At 43.1% G+C, this 25387-nt stretch overlaps 1 protein-coding gene across 1 annotated transcript; it reads right to left on the bottom strand.

Moving 5' to 3' along the window:
• On the bottom strand, positions 1-24218 carry CBLN4 (cerebellin 4 precursor). The gene is made up of 3 exons (XM_079980040.1): positions 23237-24218; positions 13065-13181; positions 1-1601 (listed from the first exon to the last, which is right to left on the bottom strand). Exons 1-3 carry the CDS (start codon positions 23525-23527, stop codon positions 1404-1406), a joined length of 606 nt encoding a protein of 201 aa, XP_079836166.1. The 5' UTR covers positions 23528-24218; the 3' UTR covers positions 1-1403.
• Between the last annotated feature and the right edge of the window lie 1169 nt (positions 24219-25387).

Genomic DNA, 25387 nt, shown 5'->3' with positions numbered 1-25387 from the left:
TACACTAACATATATTAACTTTTATTATGTAACAGCAACATAATAAATAAATTTATGAATTCATATGGCCTTTACAAAAAGACAGAAAAGATATTGCACCAAGTTCAGGTACCGGCTATTTGGATTGAATATTTGCTAAACAAATGAGGCTCAGTGCAGTCAAAGCTAAGCACAGTTAAGACCTATTGATGTTAGTGGAAGAATTAACTGCACACTTTAACCTTCCCCATTGAGATCAATAGGACTGCAATTCTATATACACTAACCTGGGAGTAAGTCCCATTGTACTCAGTGGGACTAACTTCCAGGTACATGTGCCTGGGATTGAGCTGTAAAAATGCTTAACTTTGCCTGGACAATGCCCACAATATCTATCATCATATATACATTTGCGGAGTTAAGGCAAAACCAGATGATACCTCAAAATACAACAGAAGGCTTGAGAAACAGACATAATTAAAAACAAGAGGGGAGCATTTCCATCTCCAACTAATGAATTAGCTGTGTCTAAGGAACAAATCCCTTCGGTTTTTTAATAAAGTGGTTATTATCAATCATGTTAATTAAAGGTGAAAAACAAGTGTAATTTTCCTATAGAGCAAGGCTGTTTTGCAGAGCTTTGCCAAAATGATCCCATTTAACCCTGGTAAGCATTTTTTGTTAGCATGATAATCTCTTCCCGTTACTAGAAAATACTTTCTGCAGAATATAGACTCCATCCATGTGCAAATAACATCCAACTGTGACCTACAGACTTTCAGTCGGGTGGTCCTCTTTGAGATACATTATCTGAAGGAAAACATCTAAGTGAATCATCCAACACACTGTACAAAGAGGAGTAATGAAGTCAATCACTTATCAATAACCATTATCTATTCCTTCCCAACTGAACAGGATGGATTTATGTTAATTTTTAGAGCGAGGGGAACAAAGACATGATATAACTAATATATCAATGAACGGTTCTTTGGCAGCTATGTATTAATCTTGATTGAAGACTGAACTCAAAGATTCTTAAATTATAGACCTGGTTGCCAGTCTTTTAAAAATATAATTGGGGGAAGGGGGAGAGACAACAATAATGATCCACTTCTCCCACAAATCCCATATGTCCAGTAAAGGAACTCTGAATAAATCTTGCAGGCAGCTTTTTTCGGTAACATCAAGCATAGATATTTACTGTCTGCTTTAGGTCGTAATCCAAATGCACCGTATTTTAAACACACAAAATTCGGTGAAATCTCAAAGGAGTTCAGAAAGGGTCAAATGCCATAAATAGAATCCATATTCATCCATGAGAAACCAAGAAAGAAAACATCAATCCAAAGGATGAGAAGATGATCTTCGGAGAACAGAAGCAATGACTGGTCCACACCTGGGTGAATGTCATGGAGAAATCGACCTTACAGGGGAAAGACCAGGAAGCCAGAAAATGTAGAATACTGCCATCCACCAACCAGATTACCTTTCTCCAGTTTCAGGTAAACCTTGTCTTCCTTGTCTAGATAAAGTAGGACTCCATTTGTGGCAGCTTCACGAGTGACATCCTTGTCCCCAGCAAAAGCAGAAATGACTGGTTTTCCATTGAGCATCAGGTTAACCTATAAAAGAGAAAAATCGCTGAAAAAAAGTTCAAGGTAACAAGGAAACCCATCTGTCATTAGCAAATCCTATGCAAAGGATCATTAGAAGCCACAAATGCCTGGAGTCCACAGACTGTTTGCTGTTCTTGAAACATCCTTTCAGGAAATAGCAGTTACAAATACTTAAGGTATTCCATATGTGGAAGGGGAGGGACAGGGCAAAATGTGTTGGTGACTATGGGTCTATAGCAGGCTCTCTGTAGGAATAAAAATGCAGGAAGTGTACTGCTGAATTAGGTCAAAGGCTCATCTAGTCCAGCATCTTCTTCTCACACTGGTCTACCAGATGCGCATCAGAAGCCTGCAAATCAGACCATACTATAGCACTTTCCCCACCTTTGATTTCCCTCCTGACACCAATCCCTTTGTAAACGGTTTTGCATCTTTTCAAAATGGTGTGCAAAAGCCGCTGGCCAGGTAGACCTCGTATTGTGGAGGCCAAAATGTTCACCAAAGTCACCCACCTTCGTGGATTAACCAGAGAGAGAACAATGTCAGCCCAGTGATGGCTCACTGTTATAAGCAGGCAAATGTGTACAGATATCTAAGCACACCCCGGAAGCACACCAAAATGACTGGGTGCCAGTGAAAAAGTCGCAAGGAAAAAATGCACACATACCCCCAAACACCCAAAATATGTTAAAAGATATAGGTGTTTATAAGCTGGTGCTAAAATCCTAAAAACCCAAATGGCAAAAGTAGAGTCTCTGATACTAAGGCCTCATCTGCACTATAAATTTAAAGTACCGTATATTGTACCATTATAAACATTCATAAAGGTAAAGGTAAAGGGACCCCTGACCATTAGGTCCAGTCGTGGCCAACTCTGGGGTTGCAGTGCTCATCTCACTTTATTGGCTGAGGGAGCCAGCAGACAGCTTCTGGGTCAGTAGCCAGCATGACTAAGCCGCTTCTGGTGAACCAGAGCAGTGCACGGAAATGCCGTTTACCTTCCCGCCAAAGCGGTACCTATTTATCTACTTGCACTGCTAGGTTGGCAGGAGCAGGGACCAAGCAATGGGAGCTCACCCCATCATGGGGATTAGAACCGCCAACCTTCTGATTGGCAAGTCCTGGGCTCTGTGGTTTAACCCACAGCGCCACCCGCGTCCCCATAAACATTCATAGCTTTCCAAAAAAAAACTGTAGCTGTTTGGAGACACCTGTTGCTCTCACAGAATTGCCATTCTCAGAACTCCCAAGGAAAAGGGGTTGATTATTAAACCGCTGTGCTGATTGTAGCTCTGGGAGGGGAATTGGGGTCTCCTAACAATTCTCAGCACCCTTAACAAACTACAGTTCTTTTTATTTTGGAAGGGAAGCCAAAAGCGATATGAAAATGCTTTAAATGTATTGTGTGAATGGGCCCTAAAAGAGAATATAGTAAATGAGAAACCTGGTGGGTCATTGAAATAAAGTAAGGTACATGTACCCACAATGTTATTCTGGAGGTGAGAGCAAAGTGTTCAAAACATTTATAATTATGATTATGATTATAATTATTATTATTAATTTACACCCCACCCATCTGACTGGGTTGCCCCAGCCACTCTGGGCAGCTTGCAGCATAATAAAAGCACAGCAAAAATGTCAAACATTAAAAACTTCCCAATTAGAAATCTTTAGTGAAACAAGCTTATCTACAGAATCATGAGGGTAGGAATGATCCCAGCAGCCAAGGTAAGTTTGTGCTGGAGCATACAATCAAGTCACTCTAACCAAAACTCCAATAAGCATCTTGGGATATAGAATGAAATGAAAAGCAGAAGGTTGGCACAATAGCTCAGCAGTGCATCACCTGATTTACATGAAGAAGATCTCAAGTTCGGCTCCTAGCATATCTTGTTCTTACTTAAGGACTCTTATAAATCCAGATGGTTCTAACTCTTACATAGCAAAATCAGATCTATTGGCATTGACTTGGAACTCTTGTATAATTCAAGTGAGCCATATATTTATCGCAATATTCATACCAGATTAAGGGACATTGAAAAACAAAACACCGATTCAGCTGTAAATAAAATGTGTTCCCCCAAGTTCTATGGCTTAAATATGACAGATAACAGGGTCACTAACATCTCAAAATTAACAATTCCAGTCCAACGACTGAACGTTTCCCCCTCAGCTCTTGTCAAGGGCAGATATTCAAACATCCCCAGAAAAGATAGACATTGTGGGTGTTCTTTGAACATGCCAGACATTGTAGAACATATTCTTTTCTACTGTCCATTGTACAACCAGCTATGCAAACACATGCTATCCCCTTTTGGTGGTAGTCTAACATCACGGCACAATGAAAATATAAGATTCTATCTGTCTGACAGTAACCCGGAAGTAACTATTTAGCAGGAAGAAATTACAATGAAAATCTTCATTAGTACATATTTTACATGGCTGTTTATTTGTATATATTTTAAAATGTCATATATGTATGTTTTATGATGGCCTATTCTTGTAATGGGACGCAGGTGGCGCTGTGGGTTAAAGCCTCAGCGCCTAGGACTTGCCGATCGAAAGGTCGGCGGTTCGAATCCCTGCGGCGGGGTGCGCTCCCGCTGCTCGGTCCCAGTGCCTGTCAACCTAGCAGTTCGAAAGCACCTCCGGGTGCAAGTAGATAAATAGGGACCGCTTACCAGCGGGAAGGTAAACGGCGTTTCCGTGTGCGGCTCTGGCTCTGGCCAGAGCAGCGATGTCACGCTGGCCACGTGACCCGGAAGTGTCTCCGGACAGCGCTGGCCCCTGGCCTCTTAAGTGAGATGGGCGCACAACCCCAGAGTCTGTCAAGACTGGCCCGTACGGGCAGGGGTACCTTTACCTTTACCTTTATTCTTGTAATGCCTAATAAAGGTTTGGCGAAGTAAGTAAGTAAGCATATTGTATCTTCTTAGCAGGATCAGGCAATGGGAAAGACCTCTGATCAAGATTTTAGGGCAGGGATGGCCAATGTGGTGCCATTCAGATATAATTAAACTACAACTCTCATCAAACCCAGCCAATGTGTTAGGAGTCACAGTCCATTGACATCTGAGGCACACAGTATTGGTTAACTCTGCCTTAGAAAGCTATCCCTAGTCAATAATAGTGATTTAGATCAGGGTAGCTAATATGGTGTCCTCCAGATATTGCTGGACTACAACTCCCATCATTCTTGATCATTGGCTTTGCTGGTTGGGACTTATAAGAGATGGAGTCCAATAACATACAGAGTTACTGGCTATCCCTTATATGAGTGGACCAATGGCTTGGCCTGATATAAGGATGCTTCCTCTGTTCTTCAACTGTGGGGAAGGGCAAAGTAGAAAATGTACCAACAAGTGATTATTTCAATTACTCTCAGATTGACTGGCTAATTGTAAATTTGTGTCACAGCAAGCTGGCAAATAAATAGGTTTAAACATGCTTAGCTCTAAATTGGACAGTGCCCAAGAGTTTTAGCTATAATGAATGAGTGTGCCTTTACCAACACTGAGTCATGGAGCCAGCGACAAAGGAAATGACACTTGATTTAATCCTAAATTATTCCCAGAGCAGTACAAGAAGCTATAAACACTGTTGAACTTCCTGGAAACAGTGAATACAGCACTACCAAGTTCACCATATTATATGACTGGAAAATTGCCCAGAAAATCCAACAGAGTCATATTTTGTTCCAAAAGGGAGCTTTTATTGTCAAAAGTAAGAAGGTTAGCTAGGAGGAAACTGAAAGGTAATGTGAGAAGGGTAAAATCTCTCAAGGGAGCATGGGTACTATTTTAATGCAGTATAACAGAAGTTCAAATAAAATGTATAGCACAGCTTCGAAAACAATCCTAAAAAGGATACTTTTGTGAATTACATTGAAAAGGCACAAAAATTAGCTGTAAATTCTAAAAGGTGAGAAAGCTCACATTACAAAATGGAAGGCTGATGAAAATGAGAAAATTCAGGCAAATTGAATGTAAACCGACAGTAACACAAACCCAGAAGAAAATTAGGGAGCAAAAGCCAAAAATATATAGAAATAAGAAGAAGAAGATTAAAAGAATTTAAATACAACAGAAGCAGGAAACCAGCAAGATTTCCGGCAAGATAAAGTTAGCATAACTTGTTAGCAGGGTAAAATTAGCAATAGTTAAAAGAAGCATTCAATTTCAGTGAAGATGCACAAATTCAGCCTTCACTGCAGATGTTGGCCAGATGAACTCACCTGTACAGGTGAAAATGTTTGTGAAAGCTTTTAGCTCAGCACTAACCTGAACTGACAGGAGCTGATAATATAAGGTGTCAAAAGAAGGTTTACAACTAATTGAATTAAAAAACACACACACAAAAAAAAACAACCCCCCAGCCATAGGGCTAGGTTGCACTCAGCCAAGATTTCTTAAAGAACTCAGATGTAACAACATTTTCTCATAAGACAGTTGCTACAACCCATTGGTCATTTTGGTTGCCACTTTTTGAAACTTTTTCCAGCTGGAAAAGAGTTAAAGTGGTTGGAAATAAACGCAGCATATAAAAATAAATTAAAACCAGAGCAAATTTAAATGCTAACCATTCAAAATACATAAAAGGCCCAAATTAGTAAAGACCAAGTAAAGTAAAGACCCACCACACCAAAATATAAGCACACTGTAGGAGACAACATTGATTAACTGACCACCTGGGTAGACAGAAAAGTCTTAGCTGGGCATCTAAAAGTTGGCAGAGGTGGCATCTGGAAGCAATTGGCAAGTAGTATAGACTGTGTCGACCTCTAAGTAGCCTAGGGTCACAACACTGGGACAGTGAAGGAAGAGTACGCCAAGCATCGTTGTCAGTGAGCACTGAGATGCATTAAAAAGGGTGTGAGGATCCTTGAAGTTTGCTACCCAGGACTGTGGTTCTTTGATGGCAGAGAGCATGACTTCTCTGGGGCACACCTGCATCATCTACTCAGGCCTTCAGACCTGGGAGGTTATGACTTAAGCCCTCAGCACCGAAAAGGTGTGGCTGAGAGGACAGGGACAAGTAGTGCTCTGTATATGTTCCTAAAATAATAATAATTTATTATTTATACTCCGCCCATCGGGCTGAGTTACCCCAGCCACTCTGGGTGGCTTCCAATCAAGTGTTAAAAACAATATTAAATATAATTAAATATTAAAAACTTCTCTAAACAGGGCTGCCTTCAGATGTCTCTTAAAGATAAGATAGCTGAGCTGTGAAAAAACTTAATATGGAACGTATTTGGCCGAAATATTGGGAACTTTTAGAACAGGAGGGTAGTAATTTTAAGTTGCAGAGCTTTGAGAAATTAAAGGATAAAGTGAGAGATTGGCTTCACTATTACCAAATAATGGAGGTCTATAAGATGGATAAGAAAATTGGCTTCCAGGTGGAGAAATCTAAATTGGAAACAGAATTGTTAGAACCCAATACTAAGAATTTATCAAAAATGTATAACTTGCTGCTGAAATGGAATACGCAGGATGAAACAGTTAAATCAGCTATGATCAAGTGGGCGCAAGACATTGGTCACAACATTTTGTTTGCTGACTGGGAAAGGTTGTGGACCACCGGAATGAAATTTACGGCATGTAATGCCTTGAGAGAAAATATTATGAAAATGATCTATAGGTGGTACATGACCCCAGTCAAGCTTGCAAAAATTTACCACTTGCCAGATAACAAATGTTGGAAGTGTAAGGAAAATGAAGGTTCATTCTTTCACCTCTGGTGGACGTGCCCAAGGATAAAGGCTTTCTGAGAAATGATATATAATGAAATGAAAAAGATGTTTAAATACACTTTCCTGAAGAAACCAGAGGCCTTTCTCCTGGGTATGGTCAGCCATGTGGTGTTAAAGAAAGATAGAACTTTGTTTTTATATGCAACAACAGCAGCAAGGATCCTTATTGCAAAGTATTGGAAGACATCAGATCTACCCACGGTGGAAGAATGGCAGATGAAGATGGCAGACTACATGGGACTGGTAGAGATGACGGGCAGAATCCGAGACCAGGAGAAAGAGACAGTGGAAGAAGATTGGAAGAAATTCAAGGACTATCTTAACAAATATTATAAGATTAAAGAATGTTAGATTGACATGGATTTAAAAATATTGTGGTTTTCAGAGACATTAGAGTAAGAAATGGAATGGAATTTATAAAAAATTTGGGGAAATAAGGGAATGGAGTTGCTGATGGGATAATGAAACTAGAATACAAGACGGTGAGGTATGAGGAAGTCGGGGAAATTAGGTTATGAAAATAAGTTTTAAAATTATACCTGTTGTTTTCTTTTTGTTTGTTTGTGTTTGTTTTTATTGTAGTTGTTTTGTATTTGTATATTTTTATTGGAAAGTTTAATAAATATCATTTTAAAAAATAAAATAAAATAAAGATAAGATAGCTGCTTATTTCCTTCACATCTGAAGGGAGGGTGTTCCACAGGGCGGGCGCCACTACCGAGAAGGCCCTCTGCCTGGTTCCCTGTAACCTCACTTCTCGCAATGAGGGAACCGCCAGAAGGCCCTCGGAGCTGGACCTCAGTGTCCAGGCTGAACGATGGGGGTGGAGATGCTCCTTCAGGTATACAGGACTGAGGCTGTTTAGGGCTTTAAAGGTCAGCACCAACACTTTGAATTGTGCTCGGAAACGTACTGGGAGCCAATGCAGATCTCTCAGGATTGGTGTTATGTGGTCTTGGCAGCCACTCCCAGTCACCAGTCTAGCTGCTGCATTCTGGATTAATTGCAGTTTCCGGGTCACCTTCAAAGGTAGCCCCACGTAGAGCGCATTGCAGTAGGCCAGGGTGCATGTGAGAACTGCAGGCTTGAGTGGAAACCATTGCTTAATGGCACAATGTGCTTAATGTGTGTTAACTAGCTGAAGGTGTGACAGGAAGGTCTTTGCTAAAGTGTTGTGGTCACAGAACCTGGGGATAAACCGATGTTGTGCCCTCCAGAAGGTTGTGGCCTCCCATCATTGCAAACCATCAGCCTTCTTCCCTGGGGCTGATGGGAGTTGTAGTTCAGCGACTTCTGGAGCTCACCCTGGCCTATGTGATGTGTAGGAAAGACAAGGAATAACAATCAAATAAACTAGGACAACGCTCAAGCTAATCAGGGCTGTAAACAGCAGCAAGGAGGCATTTTACTCCTGCTCCAGAGGGTAAGACCTGAAACAATAGCTTCAAGTTACAAGAAAGGAGATTCCCACTAAACACCAGGAAGAACTTCCTGGTGGTGAGAGCTGTTCAACAGTGAAATGGACTCTATTGGAAGGTGGTGGACTCTCCTTTCTTGGAGGTTTTCAAGCAGAGGTTGGAGGGCCATCTGTCACGGATGCTTTAGCTGAGATTCCTGCATGGCAGGGGGTTGGACCAGAAGGCCCCCAGGTTCCCTTCCAACTGTACAATTCTATGATTTCATGAGTCACTGCCATACCATTCTAGCAACTGACGTGTTCCCTCCATATTTAAACATTACTGGAGCAGCAGGAGACTAGATGACGTGGAAATAGATCACATACTGCAGTGGCAATATATTCAGTGAGCCAGAGATAGGCTTGGCAAGAGCAGAAGAAAATATGCTGCACGTGACCATTCATTTTCGCAGAGACATCTCCACATTCTTATCTTAAGCAATCTTGCTCTTTTCTCCAAATGAGGCAATTGCCTGAATACAGCAAGGGCACAAGGTCTTCCCATAGCTGGTATTTATGATGCTTTTGAGCATGGTTTCAGTGTGCACATTACATAGTCTGGAAAGGCACCAAAGGAGAAGTGCAAAGGGACTTTTAATCTTGCACCAAATGAAATTTCACACAATGAAATTTCAGCAACCCAGGCAGCTGGGATTTTCTTTTAGCATATCACCATCACTCAGAGTACCAGCAAAGCTTCATAATCATCCTTGATAGCCATGGGTCAAAACAAAGCAAATGCACATGCAGGTGCCTGGTCTCATCCTGTGCTCTCTGTGAATGCTCAAAGGTACATGACACCACCCATGTTTTGGGACGTTTGCCTCAAATGGAGTTTAAAATCCTATTGAAATAAAATGACATTTTAAGAACATGGGGATGGGGCTTTCTCCACTTACAATTTACAGTGGTGTAGTTGCTGTCTGATCTGATCTTTTTAAATTTTGCAGCTGATTCGTAGCACCTTTGGCCACATGTTGTTGGCAGTGTGTGGGTGTGAGGTCTCCCTTTCTATTCTGCAAGCAGGTTGTATCCAAACCGAGAAAAGCTCCATGGCTGCAGCATCTCAATCTGCTGAGATGTCTCAGGACCATCAGCACAATCTGCAGTCTCCTTTGAACTGAGCTTGCAAATAGGAAGGCCAGAGGGTAGTGGCACAAAGCAGATGCCTCACAAGCCATGCCCATCAGCCCCAACCCCTGGTGGTGCAGCTGACCATATCTGAATCTGTGCCTACACCCCATGCCAGCATGACCCAACAAATACTTAATTCACAAAGCCATCCCAACTGGCTTGGCAAAGTGGAAATGCCTCCAAGCCAACTGGATACAGCCCGAGCAACCAATCAGGCGCACGCATCGATCAGTCAGACTAATAATCCAGCTTCTTAATATTTTCCAGTTTGGAGTAGGTAAAAAAAAAAGGTACATTCCAGGCACATTGCTGCAAACTTTATTTTATATCCTATTCAGATGTGTCATTAAGTAATCCGTGTTCATTTTAAAGGTTTAACTGATTCTTTCTGTGTTTTACTGAAAATTATCTAGCATATGCTGGGGTTTTTTAAACAGCTTTGTGGATTTTAGATGGGGGGGGGTTTAATCCATCATTGTATTATGAACATCGCTTTGAGAGTTTGGGATCAGGTGGCCTATACATCTTTCTAAATCAACAAATACAAATTAGTTAATGTGGGGGTAGCAAAAAAAAATCCTAAACAGCCCCTTGGAGTGATTGATTATTCCCACATGATACTAGGCCCTAGGGGAAAGGGGTGTCCCACAGGAAACCAAGAGAAGGTGGGACTGGTTTCTAAGGCTGGCTATGTGACTGAGGCCAGCATCACCCCAACATCAGACTGCTAAAGTGAGGAGACCTTCCTTCCCCTACTTTCCTGATGTTCCACCAATCTCCAGCCATAGGCTTGCCAAGAGGATTCTTCCTCTCAGGCCTTGACATCAAATCTGTTTCTGGTTGTATTCTCACTTGCTCGAAATGTGAGGGACCCCCATTCCAAAATGCTCTTCTCCTCTCACCTTTCTTTGGATGCTACTTTAGAAGGCACTTGTTAGGATGTTGGACTAGGACCTTGGGGTAAAGGTAAAGGACCCCTGACAGTTAAGCCCAGTCACGAACGACTCAGGGGTTGTGGCGCTCATCTCACTTTACTGGCCGAGGGAGCCGACGTTTGTCCGCAGACAGTTTTTCCAGGTCATATGGCCAGCATGACAAAGCCGCTTCTGGCGAACCAGAGCAGCACACAGAAATGCCGTTTACCTTCTCGTCAGAGTGGTACCTATTTATCTACTTGCACTTTGACATGCTTTTGAACTGCTAGGCTGGCAGGAGCAGGGACCGAGCAACGGGAGCTCACCCCATCGCGGGGATTCGAACCGCCAGCCTTCTGATCGGCAAGCCCTAAGCTCAGTGGTTTAGACCACAGCGCCACCTGCGTCCTGGTAGGACCTTGGGGGACCAGGGTTCAAATCCCCACTTGGCCATAAATCTCAGGGGGTGACACTGGGTCAGTCACTGCCTCCTAGCCCTACCACACAGCGTTGTTGTGAGGATTAAATGAAGAGGAGGATTGCACCCTGAGCTCCTTGGAGGAAAAGGTGGGCTATAAATGCAAAATAATAATAAATTATCTCTGTTCCCCCAAACTGCTCTCTCTGCAAATGGGATGGAATGCATTTCCACAATCCATCTCTTTCTCACTCTCTTCATTCTCCCAGGTTTCCTCCTCCTAATGCCTCATCAGAGCCAGTGTGGTGTAGTGGTTAAGAGTGGTGGACTCATAATCTGGTGAACTGGGTTCGATTCCCCGCTTCTCCACATGCAGCTGCTGGGTGACCTTGGGCCAGTCACACTTCTCTGAAGTCTCTCAGCCCCACTCACCTCACAGGGTGTTTGTTGTGGGGGAGGAAGGGAAAGGAGATTGTTAGCCGCTTTGAGACTCCTTAAGGTAGTGATAAAGCGGGATATCAAATCCAAACTCTTCTTCTTCATCATCAAGTCCATACATCCCTCTCTACATTCCTGCATCATCTCTGCACCCTGAGAGGAGAAGTGTGATCGCCAGCCTGACCTGATTTACTGCTGACGAGCCCTTCTGCAAAGACGTATATAGGCAAAGCAACACAGTTCTGCTCACACTGGAGAGAGGGGAAAGGGAAGTGGCTTTCATGAATCCCATCCCCCCTCTGCAATATAAGATAAAATGTAAATGACCCCCTGGACAGTTAAGCCCAGTCAAAGGCAACTGTGGGGTTGCAGCGCACATCTCGCTTTTAGGCCGAGGGAGCTGGCGTTTGTCCACAAATAGCTTTCCTGGTCACGTGGTCAGCATGACTAAACTGCTTCTGGCGCAACAGAACCCCATGACAGAAGCCAGAGCACACAGAAGTGCTGTTTACCTTCCTGCCGCAGCAGTACCTATTTATCTATTTGCACTGGTATGCTTTCGAACCGCTAGGTTGGCAGGAGCCCAAGAGGCTCAGTGGTTTAGACCACAGCGCCACCTGCAATACTCTGTGTCCCTCAGAAAGGAGTCCTTTGTAATAGCACTCCAAGCTTTAGGGCCAAAGGGGAATTGTTTCCCCACATCCTTCTTCCATTATGTCGACTCCACCATATTCCAGTTCCTTCTGTGAATGGAAAGAGCCCTTCTGTTCACAAAGGGGCAGGGCTGGGTCAAACCCAGTCACTTTTTAGTCCTACTGATTTCAATAGGAGAGGTCTGTTGCACTCAGATCTTGTTCATGGGCTTCTCAGATGCATCTGAATGGCCATTGAATTGGACAAGGGACTAGATGTGTGTTTGGCTTGATCCAGAAAGCTGTTCTTATGCTGTTACATCAAATGCCTGCTTCCTTTCATTGTGCTCATAGCATTTATTATCATGAAATTACTTCCAACAGTCCCCAATGTGAGATTCACAGAAAAGTTGTAGCACATAATTAGAATGCAAGCACTCTCTTTATTTTGAACTCTCAAGGCTGTATCTTGAACTGGTGAGCAACATTGTTATCTTAAAATGTCACTGAAATCCATTTGTTCTTGGCCAAGTTGAGCTATTTGCTGTTTCCTAACTCATCAACATGGATGCATTTAAACTATTTCTATTTACAATAGAAAATGGATTTTCACTATTATCCATTTATCTATATATATATATTTTTAGGGAAATGGGGAAGGGGAGAAGGAAGGAATGAAATGCTAACAAATGTGTTCCAACAGATTTTTTGAATCAACATACCTGGATTGTTTGGCTCTGGTAGACTTTAATTACATGAAAATTAAAACTGTAAATTCCTTTTCTTGGTGCTACAAAGACAGACTCCAGCGTAAAGAAATTCCCCACATTTACTAGGATCTACAAATTAAAGAGAGAGGAAATAAGAATTAATGGAAGCATTCTGTGTTCTTGGGGGGAAATATAATTAATTTGCAACAGACACAAAATTTCTCACCATGCCTACACATCTAAAGCCAAGGTGTTAATTTTTCATAGAATCGTAGAATAGAATCATAGAATCATAGAATCATAGAGTTGAAAGAGACCACAAGGGCCATCGAGTCCAACCCCCTGCCAAGCAGGAAACACCATCAGAGCACTCCTGACATATAGTTGTCAAGCCTCTGCTTAAAGACCTCCAAAGAAGGAAATTCCACCACACTCCTTGGCAGCAAATTCCACTGTTGAACAGCTCTTACTGTGAGGAAGTTCTTCCTAATGTTTAGGTGGAATCTTCTTTCTTGTAGTTCGGAGCCATTGCTCCATGTCCGCTTCTCTGGAGCAGCAGAAGACAACCTTTCTCCCTCCTCTATGTGACATCCTTTTATATATTTGAACATGGCTATCATATCACCCCTTAACCTCCTCTTCTCCAGGCTGAACATGCCCAGCTCCCTTAGCCGTTCCTCATAAGGCATCATTTCCAGGCCTTTGACCATTTTGGTTGCCCTCCTCTGGACACGTTCCAGTTTGTCAGTGTCCTTCTTGAACTGTGGTGCCCAGAACTGGACACAGTACTCCAGGTGAGGTCTGACCAGAGCAGAATACAGTGGCACTATTACCACTATTTTAACCCCAATATTTATTTATACTAATTTATTGTACATAAAATTAAGATTTCCAGACATAAGAAATATTTTCCCCAGCAAGATTAAACTGGCCTAGACATCCTTTCTTTAAGGTTATAATTCTGTGCATGCTTAGTTCATACCCTCCAACATTTCTCCAAGGAAAATAGAGACATGCCATTCCATAATGATAATTTTACTATAGATACCCCACACATCTTACTGGGTTGCCTCAGCCACTCTGGGCAGGTTCCAACATATATAAAAATATTAAACATTTTTTAAAATTCCCTATACAGGATTGCCTTCAGATATTTCGGGGGGGTAAGATAACTCCATACCCTGCATTTCTCCAATGAAAATAGGGACATCCTAAGGAAAAGTGGGACATTCTGGGATCAAATCTGAAACCGGGACGGCATCTCTAAATCAGGGGCATCCCTAGAAAATAGGGACTCCTAGAAGGCCTGTTAGGTAAAGGACCCCTGACCATTAGGTCCAGTCATGGCTGACTCTGGAGTTGCGGTGCTCATCTCGCTTTATTGGCCAAGGGAGCTGGCGTACAGCTTCTGGGTCATGTGGCCAGCATGACTAAGCTGCTTATGGCGAACCAGAGCAGCACAAGGAAACGGCGTTTACCTTCCCGCCGGAGCAGTACCTATTTATCTACTTGCACTTTGATGTGCTTTTGAACTGCTAGGTTGGCAGGAGTTTCCTCTTGGCAGGGGGTTGGACTTGATGTTTCCTGCTTGGCAGGGGGTTGGACTCGATGGCCCTTGTGGTCTCTTCCAACTCTATGATTCTATGATTCTATGATTCTAGGAGCAGGGACCGAGCAACAGGAGCTCACCCTGTCACGGGGATTCGAACCGCAGACCTTCTGATCGGCAAGTCCTAGGCTCTGTGGTTTAACCCACAGCGCCACCCGCGTCCCTTGAAAGGCCTGTTAGTTCAGGTCAGATGGGCCTGCTTTTGAGTTTGCCAGGATAAGGTCCATAATGCACAGGCTGTATCCTGAAAACTGAACAGCTCCTTAGTTCCACTAAAGCTCTTGCTGAGTTTTAAGTATTGCAGAGTTTTAAGCCACCTCATCATAGTGAGGGGAGAGGCTCATATTTTTAAAATCTGTTTTGCAGGGGGTATGGGTGTGCATGCACACACACTGCTATGTATGTTCATAATGTGCCATCCATCACATGTCTACCAGGCATTACACACATCTGACTGCTTCACACAGTCTTTCCATGCCCTTATTGAAATCTGCACATGCATTCCTTTCCTGTATTGCAACACAGAGTGTTCGCATATATCAAATGATGCACTTGTGACATCATATATATGCCTGGTGTGAGCTGCATGCATAAGTCCAAGCCACACTCTGTGTAATAGTACACTTGAGCCATGGGAGCACTTATTTTCATAGAATAGCCCCAATTAGCTGGCTTCCCATAAACAAAGGGATTCAGGGATTTATTTGAAGTGCTTCAACTTAGAAGAGCTTGAATGGAAAGGGCAGTTGTGCTTCCAAAGGGATAATAATAATAATAATAATAATAATAATAATAATAATGATGATGATGCATGGAACTGAATGGGAAAGCCCATTTCTGCAGGAACTTCACAGGTATATCAGAGCAAGCAACGGGTTTTGGAGCATAGGGAACAATGATCATTAAGGAGACTGCAGGTATAGTCAACTACAGAAAGATAAGATCCCCTTATGTCTCTTGCAGACATAAATCCTGGCCTTTCTCTGGGTAGCTTTGGGAATGGCTGGGTTGTGTTACAAATGGGTCCAATCCACAGAAAGTCAGGCATGTCTGAGCCCTATTGATTTTAATGGAATTTATTTCTCAGTCCTAAACACAGCCTTTAAAAATTAGCCTCATTGTTCTCAAGGAAGTGTACTTCCCAATAAGTGGCTTTGGGCTGCAGTTTATAACTGGAAAAGCAAACCTATTGATCAAAATGGGGTATGTGTGTATATATATTGTTCAAAATGGGGGCATGTGTGTATATATATATATATTGTTCAAGATTCTAAACTTTAAATCCTTGCATAACTTTGAGATCACTTGCTCTAGTACATATCTCCCCCTGCCCTTATATCATCAAATGAAGCCCTCGTTTTACCCAGCTTTAAACTACAAAGGAGCACAACTGGACCATTTAAGGTGTTCTTCCTATGGAGGTTAGGATGCCCCCTCCCTCTCAAAGCATTTCAACCACCACTAAAGAAAACTATTTGTTTTCTTAGGCATAAGCTGGGCTTGGAAGAGGTTGTGGGAGGGGCTTTGTTGGTTGCTTTGCAGCATTCTGTTTCATTTTTATTGTGGATTTTGTTGTGTTTTATTATTATGCACATACCGTAGTTGATTTTAGCGCTTCTTGGTTGGCAATTAAGAAAAGGGAGGGAGGGAGGGAGGGATAAATCTTGATCTGAATTGCAGTACAAAACCTCCCCAGTGTGTATGCATGGCTTCCACAGCTGACTATGGAGGTGACAGGCAAAGATCTATAAACACTCAGGGTCCTTTTCCTTTCTGTAGGCATCGATCAAAGCATCCTTCTTAGGAAAGTTACTTTGCTGAATCATGGGTCAATGTGTTCAGGATTGTGGAACTAAACTGGAGAAATCACTGACTAGCCCTAGGGTCTTCAGTCTGGCTCCAGGAAAAGGATCCGAGGGTAAATTCTTTCATAATATTAGTGCTCAAATTACGAGAGAAGAGGTGGGCATGTTAATGAAACCCACAAGCTTCACTCTTATCTTGTCTCAGTTTTAACCATATTATGGTCCCCAGACCCTGGGGGTGGCAGCTCAGATGATAAAGCCATTAAGCTCCTCTAGCCCCCTATAATTCTAGCACAGCTAGGCTGTTGGACAGGGTGAAATGGTCCGGTGCTTCCAAAACTGATCCCTGCATTCAGATATTATTTCAGATTTAAAAATAAAATGAAAACTATTAATATTTGGCACCCAGCACATGATGGGGTTGTTTCCCCAAGACAACATTCCCCCCAGACAACAGTGGCTGTTCAAAAAGAAACTGTTCCATGCAGAAAAGTCATCCTGTTTTGTAATAATAATAATAATAATAATAATAATAATAATAATAATAATTTATTTATACCCTGCCCATCTGACTGGGTTTCTCCAGCCACTCTGGGCAGCTTCCAACCAAATATTAAAAATAATACAGCATCGAACATTAAAAACTTCCCTAAACAGGGCCACCTTCAGTTGTCTTTTAAAAGTAAAATAGTTGTTTATTGCCTTGACATCTGCTGGGAGGGCATTTTACAGGGCAGGCGCCACTATCGAGAAGGCCCTCTGCCTGGTTCCCTGTAACCTCACTTTTTGCAGTGAGGGAACCGCCAGAAGGCCCTCGACGCTGGACCTCAGTGTCCGGGCTGGACGATGGGGGTGGAGACGTTCCTTCAGGTATACAGGACCGAGGCCATGTAGGGCTTTAAGGTCAGCACCAACACTTTGAATTGTGCTCAGAAACATACTGGGAGCCAATGAAGATCTTTCAGGACCGGTGTTATATGGTCTCGGTGGCCTCTCCCAGTCACCAGTCAAGCTGCCACATTCTGGATTAATTGCAGTTTCCGAGTCACCTTCAAAGGTAGCCCTACGTAGAGCGCATTGCAGTAGTCCAAGCGGGAGATAACTAGCGCATGCACCACTCTGGCAAGACAGTCTGTGGGCAGATAAGGTCACAGTCTGCATACCAGATGGAGCTGGTAGACAGCTGCCCTGGACACAGAATTAACCTGTGCCTCCATGGACAGCTGTGAGTCCAAAATCTGTTAAGACTGTCTGCAGATCTGCAGTTGAAGACAACTGAGTTCAAAGTGGATCTGGGAGCATTATAATAAACATGCGCTGTAAAATCAACACAAGCTTATCAACCCGAGTGGTCTCAGGAGTCCTTTTTGCATCAGATCCCAAAATGTTTCAGTAATAGTGTACATTATTGCACTTGTAACAGGGGTGGGGAACATGTGGTCCTCCTGATGTTGCTAAATAGTTCTCATCAATGGCCATGCTGGCTGGAACTGAGGAGGAGCAGGCAGTCCAACCATATCTAGAGGGCCACAGGTTCCCCATTCCCCGCTCCAATGAAATTATACTGACATGGCACCTGACATGCCCACCCCTTGAGTACTTAATTCCTGAACTTAGGATAGGCCTATCTCTATCTGCCTCCTTCATTGATCTCTAATAAAAGCATATTTTCTTAAAATAGCAACAACAGCAACAACCCTGGATTTTGCTCTAGGGTATCTCCCACCACCTACTAGGAATCTTTCTTGATGAAATGTTGGTCTCAATTTAAAATTAAAGAAGTGATGAAAATTGACTCAATTGTTGTTTTTTAATTAGATCTCACATAATTGGGAGGCAGGCTACTTATTATCCACAGAGGAAGTGACCATGATTCAGTGGTAAAACTGCTTGGAATGATTTCATTGAATTTCAAAGTAATGTCACCTCCCCCTTTTTCTTCAAGACCCTCCTTAAAATCCACCTTCCCATGAAGACTAGAGCTTAACTCAGGGATGGCACTCATGTGTGCAGTTCTCCAGACTCTGAATCCCATCATTCCAAGTGAGCAGGGCTAAAGGATGGGGATGACGGGAGCTGTAGTCCATGTCTGGAGAGCCCCCAGTCCCTCAGCCCTGTCTTAACTCCTTACTGCTCAGCCTCTGCTCAAACGATGGCTAGGTACCTATAAGAACCTAATAAGAGCCTCCTGGATCAGGCCAAGGGCTCATCAAGTCCAGCATCCTATTCTCACAGTGGCCAACCAGAGCCACAACAACATTCTGCCCAACTGCAGTTTCTAGCTACTGGTATTCAGGAGCATTGCTGCCTCTAAATGTAGAGGCAGAACATGGGCATTAGGCTCAGTAGCCATTGGTGGGCTATAAGAGTCTAATCCTCTTTTAAAGCCACTCAAGTTGATGGCCACCACTGCTTCTCATGGGAGCAAACTATGAGCTGGCTAGAGAAGTACTTTCTTTTACCTTCCTTATTCATTTTATTGCATTTATACCCCATCTTTTTCTCCATGGAGTACAATGTAGTAGCAGCAGCAATTATTATTATTATTATTATTATTATTATTATTATTATTATTATCTTATACCCCACCCATCTGACTGATTGCCCCAGCCACTCTGGGTGGCTTCTAGCATAATAATGGTTTTCCCTTTCCGCATTTAATCCTCAACAACAACCCTGTGAGGTGAATAGTCTGGGAGACAGTGACTGGCCCAAAGTCTGTGTGGAGACTTGAACCCTGGTCTCACAGGTCCTAGTCTGACTCTCTAACCACTACACTATACTGGCTCTCTAGTTGTATTTGCTCACTTTCATCACTTGTTAGCCATACTTCTCTTCCCTCCCTGCTGCTTCCCCCCCCCCCCTCGCCAACTGAGGCAGCAATCTTATGCCCACCTGTCTGGAAGAAAACTGCATTGAACTCAAAGGCACTACTTCTAAGTACACATGAATCGGATCACATTGTCAGTGTAATATAGCAATATAGTGAGAAGGTAAGAAACTGAGCAGTGATTCATGCATTCCTTGGTTGGAATCTCACCTCTGCCAAAAGCTCATCCAGTGGCCAGGGGGCACACTTTTCTACTCAGCCTCCCACCTGCAATATGGGGGTGATTGTGCTGATCTACCTACCCTACAGGGTTGTTGTACAGATTATCAGGACTGACCCAAGGCATTTTGCAACCTGAGGCAATGAAGAAAATGGTGCCCTCCACTCCAAGTTAAGATGCATAATACCACTAACTCAAAGATAATTAGCTATAAAAGAACATGATCATTTAAATCAGTAGATGGCGTAAACATAATCCACTGTATTATGCTGCCTGCCTCCTCTTTCCATAAATTTATGGATAAGATATTCCAAAACTGAAAGAACTGAGGTGGGGCCAGAGATAAAATATTTGCTATGAGGTATGGTATGTTTCTGCATCACACCCCTTTTGCTGCATGCCCAGCACATGCTCCTTGAGGTGGCCACCTCATTTTACCTAATGGTAGGACTGGCCCTGAAGACTGCAACCAATGTGAAGTATTACAGTTATTCCTCTTCTTATATTGTAAGCTCCTTGGAGAAGTTCCAGTATGTGTATGCTACCCTGTGAAGTTCTCGTTATACACTGATGACATCATAATATATTGATAATACTCTTGAGAAGATGAAAAGGAAGAGGTAGAAGAGGAGGAGGGGAAAATGGTAGCAATATATGTTTTAAACCTAAAGTCTGAGACCCCATCTACAGCATCTTTTGTGGACGACTGGAAGGGACATAGGAAGCTGACATATACAGAGTCAGACCAATGGTCCACCTCAGCACTGTCTACTCTAAACTGTCTACATGGCATATTTAGGAGGAGATGGGAATTCATGTTACACATTTTATATACTTGTACTTTTGTAATATTTTTGGGAAATGCAAGAATTAATATTAGATTTTTAAAAGTATTGTCTGACCTGACTAGCAGTGGCTCTCCAGGGCTTCAGACAGGGGACACTTCCAGAGCTACCTGGAGATGCTAGAGATCGAACCCGTGACCTGCATGCAAAGAGGATGCTCTGCCACTGAGTCATGGCCATTGTGCCATGAGAGCTGCTGGCAGTCTGGGCAGACCATACTGAGCTAGATGGCCTGTTGACGTGAAACAGCCAAAAGCAGCTTCATCACATTTCTGACTCTGCAGAAGTCCAGGGGAAATATTTACGGGAGTTGCACCTTGGTCATTCTTAGGAGGCAGCTCACGTACCCCTTTACATGCATTGCTGTCAGCCACACACTATACTGGTGAAAGTGATCTGTCATTCCCTTCCACCACCTCCCATTACACCTCAGTCCTAAGTACATTTGCATGAGTTCAATGGAAAGTCAGTTTTAGTTAGCTTTGCCACTGCCGGCTGAAATCGGTTGGAATTTCTTCTGAACATAAATGCGCTTTCAGATCTGTTAGTGTGGGGATGGATTCCAGTTGTCGTGGCAATTGAGGAAAAACAATGTCTTCACATATATCACACAACATATGTTGGCTCCTTGCTCAGTCTTGATTGGAACGAGTGTGAAGGCATGAGAGGTGAGTGGGTAGTTTCTCACAAGAAAGCAGGAAGCAAAGAACATAGTAGGAAGAGGAGAAATTAATTGCATGGCACTTTTAGGTTCTGCACAAGTGATGGGTGGGCACGGACACTTTTAAAATTCAAGGCTCATAACCTGTACCTAAGGGGGAGAAAAGCCCTGTATCTTGCCTTGCACTCCCTTTCAAAAGATACAGGCAGCTGTCTGATGCCCTGGCCATTTCCATGTCTCTTACATATCCACCTGTCTCCTGGCATCTTGAAAAGGTTAATGGCAGTGCAACTTGAGCAAGGTACAATATTCCCAGGACTCTTTGTAGTCATGGGAGAGAGTGAAGATCCATCATTCTCTCTGAAGAATATGCTGTGAAAGACTAAAGAGTAACTTCCTGGGGCTTAATTAACCCACTGCGCTAATATTTGCAAAGATAGGCTATTCCACCTGCTATCATACATAATCAGAAGGGGGTGATAGAGGAAATAGCTGAGGGTAGAGTATTAAACAATTCCCAAGAAGGCAGAGACATTTCAAACTGGAGCTGACACAACATAATTACAATGCCTTCCACCACCATTTCTTTCTTTCTTTTAAAAATACATATGGATCTGATCCAGCCCAAACTGCACTCTTGTATATCATATAGATTTTAATGGGAGAAACTGACACACATGTTAAACTCTTGCATTAAAACAAATGGACTTTAAAAAAAGGTAGTAGCATTATCTCATAGACAGCTGAAAATCTAAAGTGAGTTGTTGTTGTTTTAAAAAATCTTTCTTTGTTAAAGGATTCATTCTTATTTATAAATGACTTAACATTGACAATGCAAGACCTTACTTTGGAGCGGGGATGAATAACTCTTTTTGTTTTGTTTAACCATTGATCATATGCCTGGACAGAGGGTATGTTTGGTGTTTGTCTCTGAGAGGTAGGTCAGGGAAAAGTGAAACAGGGTGTCTTTCCAATATTGCAACATTCTGCAGTGATACACTAAAGGTGCAGTGGATCTTTCAAAGGACTGCCTCCATATTCCTCTGTTACCTGACCGTGTTTGATTGCTATATACATGCCAATGTGATTGCACCAGAATAAATAGATTTTGGGTTACGAGGGGTGCCTAAATTCCACTTACGGATTTTGACACTTTATAAAGTGATAAAAGGTTTGGACTGCTGTGAAAAGGTGGCTGGAAAGCAAACAGAAATATCCCACAGAGTTAGATAGGATATTTGGACATATTCACCTCAACTGCACATAATGCCCTTCCTTAGAATCTTAAAAATCCCCACACTTTTCCTTCAGGTATCAAATCATCTGAGCTGGAAGGCTATAATCCTATGCACAATTAACATGCCCACAGCGGGGCTTACTTCTGGGTGAATATTCTCAGGACTGGGCTACAAGAGTGCAGAAACAATAAGGTCTCTGCATTGGTGACTACCATCACCAGTGACTGCAAATAATCTAAAACTGGATGCATTCCTGAGCAGTCTGGTCTTCCTTCATTAATGTCAGATACACAGACCTTGTTTAAACATCATACCTTTTTTTCATAAGGATGCAAACTTTTAGGTAGTAGGTGATTGTCATTTCTGAATACTGAACTCTGGAAACTTATGTAACCCTGCATGAGTTATAAGAGAGTGGAATGGTAGGAATCTAAATCAATAAGTAGTAAAACAAACTGCTGTATTCTTAGAGCAAAGCAGTCTGCGTCTTCCTGGTTACAGCCTTATGATTAATTCAATCCAAAGACTTACAATGTGCAAATGCACTCTTGCTTGGTAAAGTGGAATGGCCATCAAACTTCACTGGAAAGGCAAGGAAATGTCGGTTGGAAGGAAATGAGCCTATTGACCGAGAGTTTCCAATGCCACTTGGTAAGTTTCAGCCCACTGCTTGTAAAGGACCATTAAAGAGTTCACAGATCGACTCCCACCTGTTGATCCCCACCTCCTCCCCTGAACTGATCTCGTCTCAGCTTCATGACCGGTTGCCTCGCCACTCCACTTCTAATCGAATCCCTTTCCCAAATGATAACTCTTCTCTCTATATATTTTAAAAATTGCTCTTCCCTTGATCAAAACTACTCATCCTTTGACCGATTCTTCTCTCGCTCTTTTTCTTAACCTCGTGGCAGGGGGAAATGATGAGAATGTCCTGCCTTTTAAGAAAGAATATGCATTCATTCACTTCCTATATTACCTGATCGAAGTAGATTATCCTGGTTTTGTTGCTCATCTCGGAAGGTTCGTGGTTGGTACTCCTGACTGCCGAGAAAGCAACCTTGGAATTAGCAGCCCGTACGGAGATCCCCAGAGGAGAAGAAGACGATCCCTTAGAATCGGTAGCCGGGTTGGAATCGCACACGACCAAGCATTTCCCTTCCAGGACGATGGGCTCCGTGTCGTTTTGCGCCCAGACGGGGAAAGTGGGAAGCGCCAACGCCAGGAGGACGGTAGGCACCACGGACAGCGCCCTGCTTGAAGCGCCCATGTTCAGCACCAAGAGAGGCGGACAGCGAAGCCTTGCTCGGAGCGCCCCAGCGACGCCTCTCGTTCCTCCTCTCTCCACGCTTACACACCAAGCTAGCGGTAGCAGCCCTACCAGCAGTTGGGGGGGAAGGGGGAGAAGAAAGCACACCCGCTACCCGACGCACCAGCAGCGAAATCTCCCTCTTTTTCACTCTTCCAGCAATTCCAGCAAAAAAAAGTCAGTCTTCCCTCTTCCTTTTTTTTTTTTTGGTCCTTTAAAGAGCTCTTGGAAATAACCTCCCGGACAAAATCAGCACTCCCCAAAAACCCTGTTCTTCCCGGTCCAACCCCCCCTCCACTATCCACAAGGAGCAGAGAGGGGGGGAGCCCTAAGGTGAATTATTGATGAAAGAGAGGAAAAGAGAAAGAGAGAGAGGGAGAGATCAGGAAGAAATAAAAATATTTGACGTAGCCATGATTCGTTGCATGGCGAGCTTGTCTCCTTTTCTTGTCCTGCAGGAATCTGAGCAGACGTGCCCAGCTCCCGATGGCAGGAGCTTGCCCGCTACGCTAGCTCAGGCACTGCTGGCTGAGCTCATTTGCCAGGATGCTTTGCAAAAAGCGGAGTTCCCTCGCTCTTTACCACAATCCCCCCCCCCAGCGTCATGGCACACAGAAGCACGCCCAGCCCTCTCTCTTCCCCTCTCCCTCTCCTCCGCACACCCCGCTGCATTTTAAGCTTTGTGCGTCTACCAGCCTTTCCCCAGGATTGCCCTCCTAGGCTGTCGTCCCAGACAGAACTCCCACCCCCACCCCAAACAAAACAAATAGAATATTTTGGAGAGTGCAGAACAGGACGATTTAACCCCCAATGAAAGGTTGGCTACGTGCCTTAGGTATATATATATATATATATTGTGGCAAGCATTTAAAATATTGACCCAATGATCAGGGAGGTCTTTATAGGACTACAACAGCCAGGCAGGCAAATTAACCCTTTCAGGACTGCAGAATAGCTTGCACTCAATGAGACACAAACTGTGGTGCTCTGCAATACGTAACATGCGTAAGAGAAGCACGCACACCGTCTATCTCATTTAAAAATAGATGAGGAACATTACATTTAAAAATCTTCAGCTTCTTGGTAAAACATCCCCCAAATGCCCTGTGTCATACAAAAGTAATACGGAGTTCCAGTGTTCTCCCACTTTTGGAACAGGCTTGGCGAGGTTGTACTCTTAGTGCACTGCCTAGTGGCTCTTGTTTGGAAATGTTACCAGGTGATGCAGGAATTTATTTCCTTAATGTGTGCTGTGTAAGAGAACGGTAAGAGCTACTGACGAAATCTGACAATGGCAATCTTTGCGCTTACAGTTTTATTACAAGGCTGGCTCTTTTAGTTTAGCTCCCCCCTCCTCCCCATATCTGAACCATTATTCAGTCTTTCTGTATCACATCCTTCCAGCCACTGACATAAATAAGGTTAACATCTGTTTAAGTCTTTGAAAGAGGCAACAGGGAGTGTTCATTTATTATTAACATGTTTATGGCCTACCTCTCGTTCAAAGATTCCCAAGGTGGTTAAATACTTATGTAAAAATAATAACACACTAAGATCCACAGTGAAATTGAAAACAGTGCAATGCAATGGTTAGAGTATTGGACTAAGGTGGCAGAGATGAGGGTAGTAGACTCCACTCAGCCATAAACTCACAGAATCATCTTGGGCTATCTCTCAGCCTCAAGGGACTGTTGTGAAGATAAAAATGGAGGTGAGAGGAGAACCTTGTACAACACTTTGAGCAACTTAGGGGAAAAGCAGGATACAAATGCAGCAGGCAGGTAGATAAAACAAACAAAACACAGAATGACAGAATTCATA

The sequence above is a fragment of the Podarcis cretensis genome (genome assembly GCF_951804945.1).
Source record: "Podarcis cretensis genome assembly, chromosome: 6".
Taxonomy (NCBI): Eukaryota; Metazoa; Chordata; class Lepidosauria; order Squamata; family Lacertidae; genus Podarcis; species Podarcis cretensis.
The sequence above is the reverse complement of the archived record's forward strand: the minus strand, read 5'-3'. Positions and strand labels throughout refer to the sequence as shown.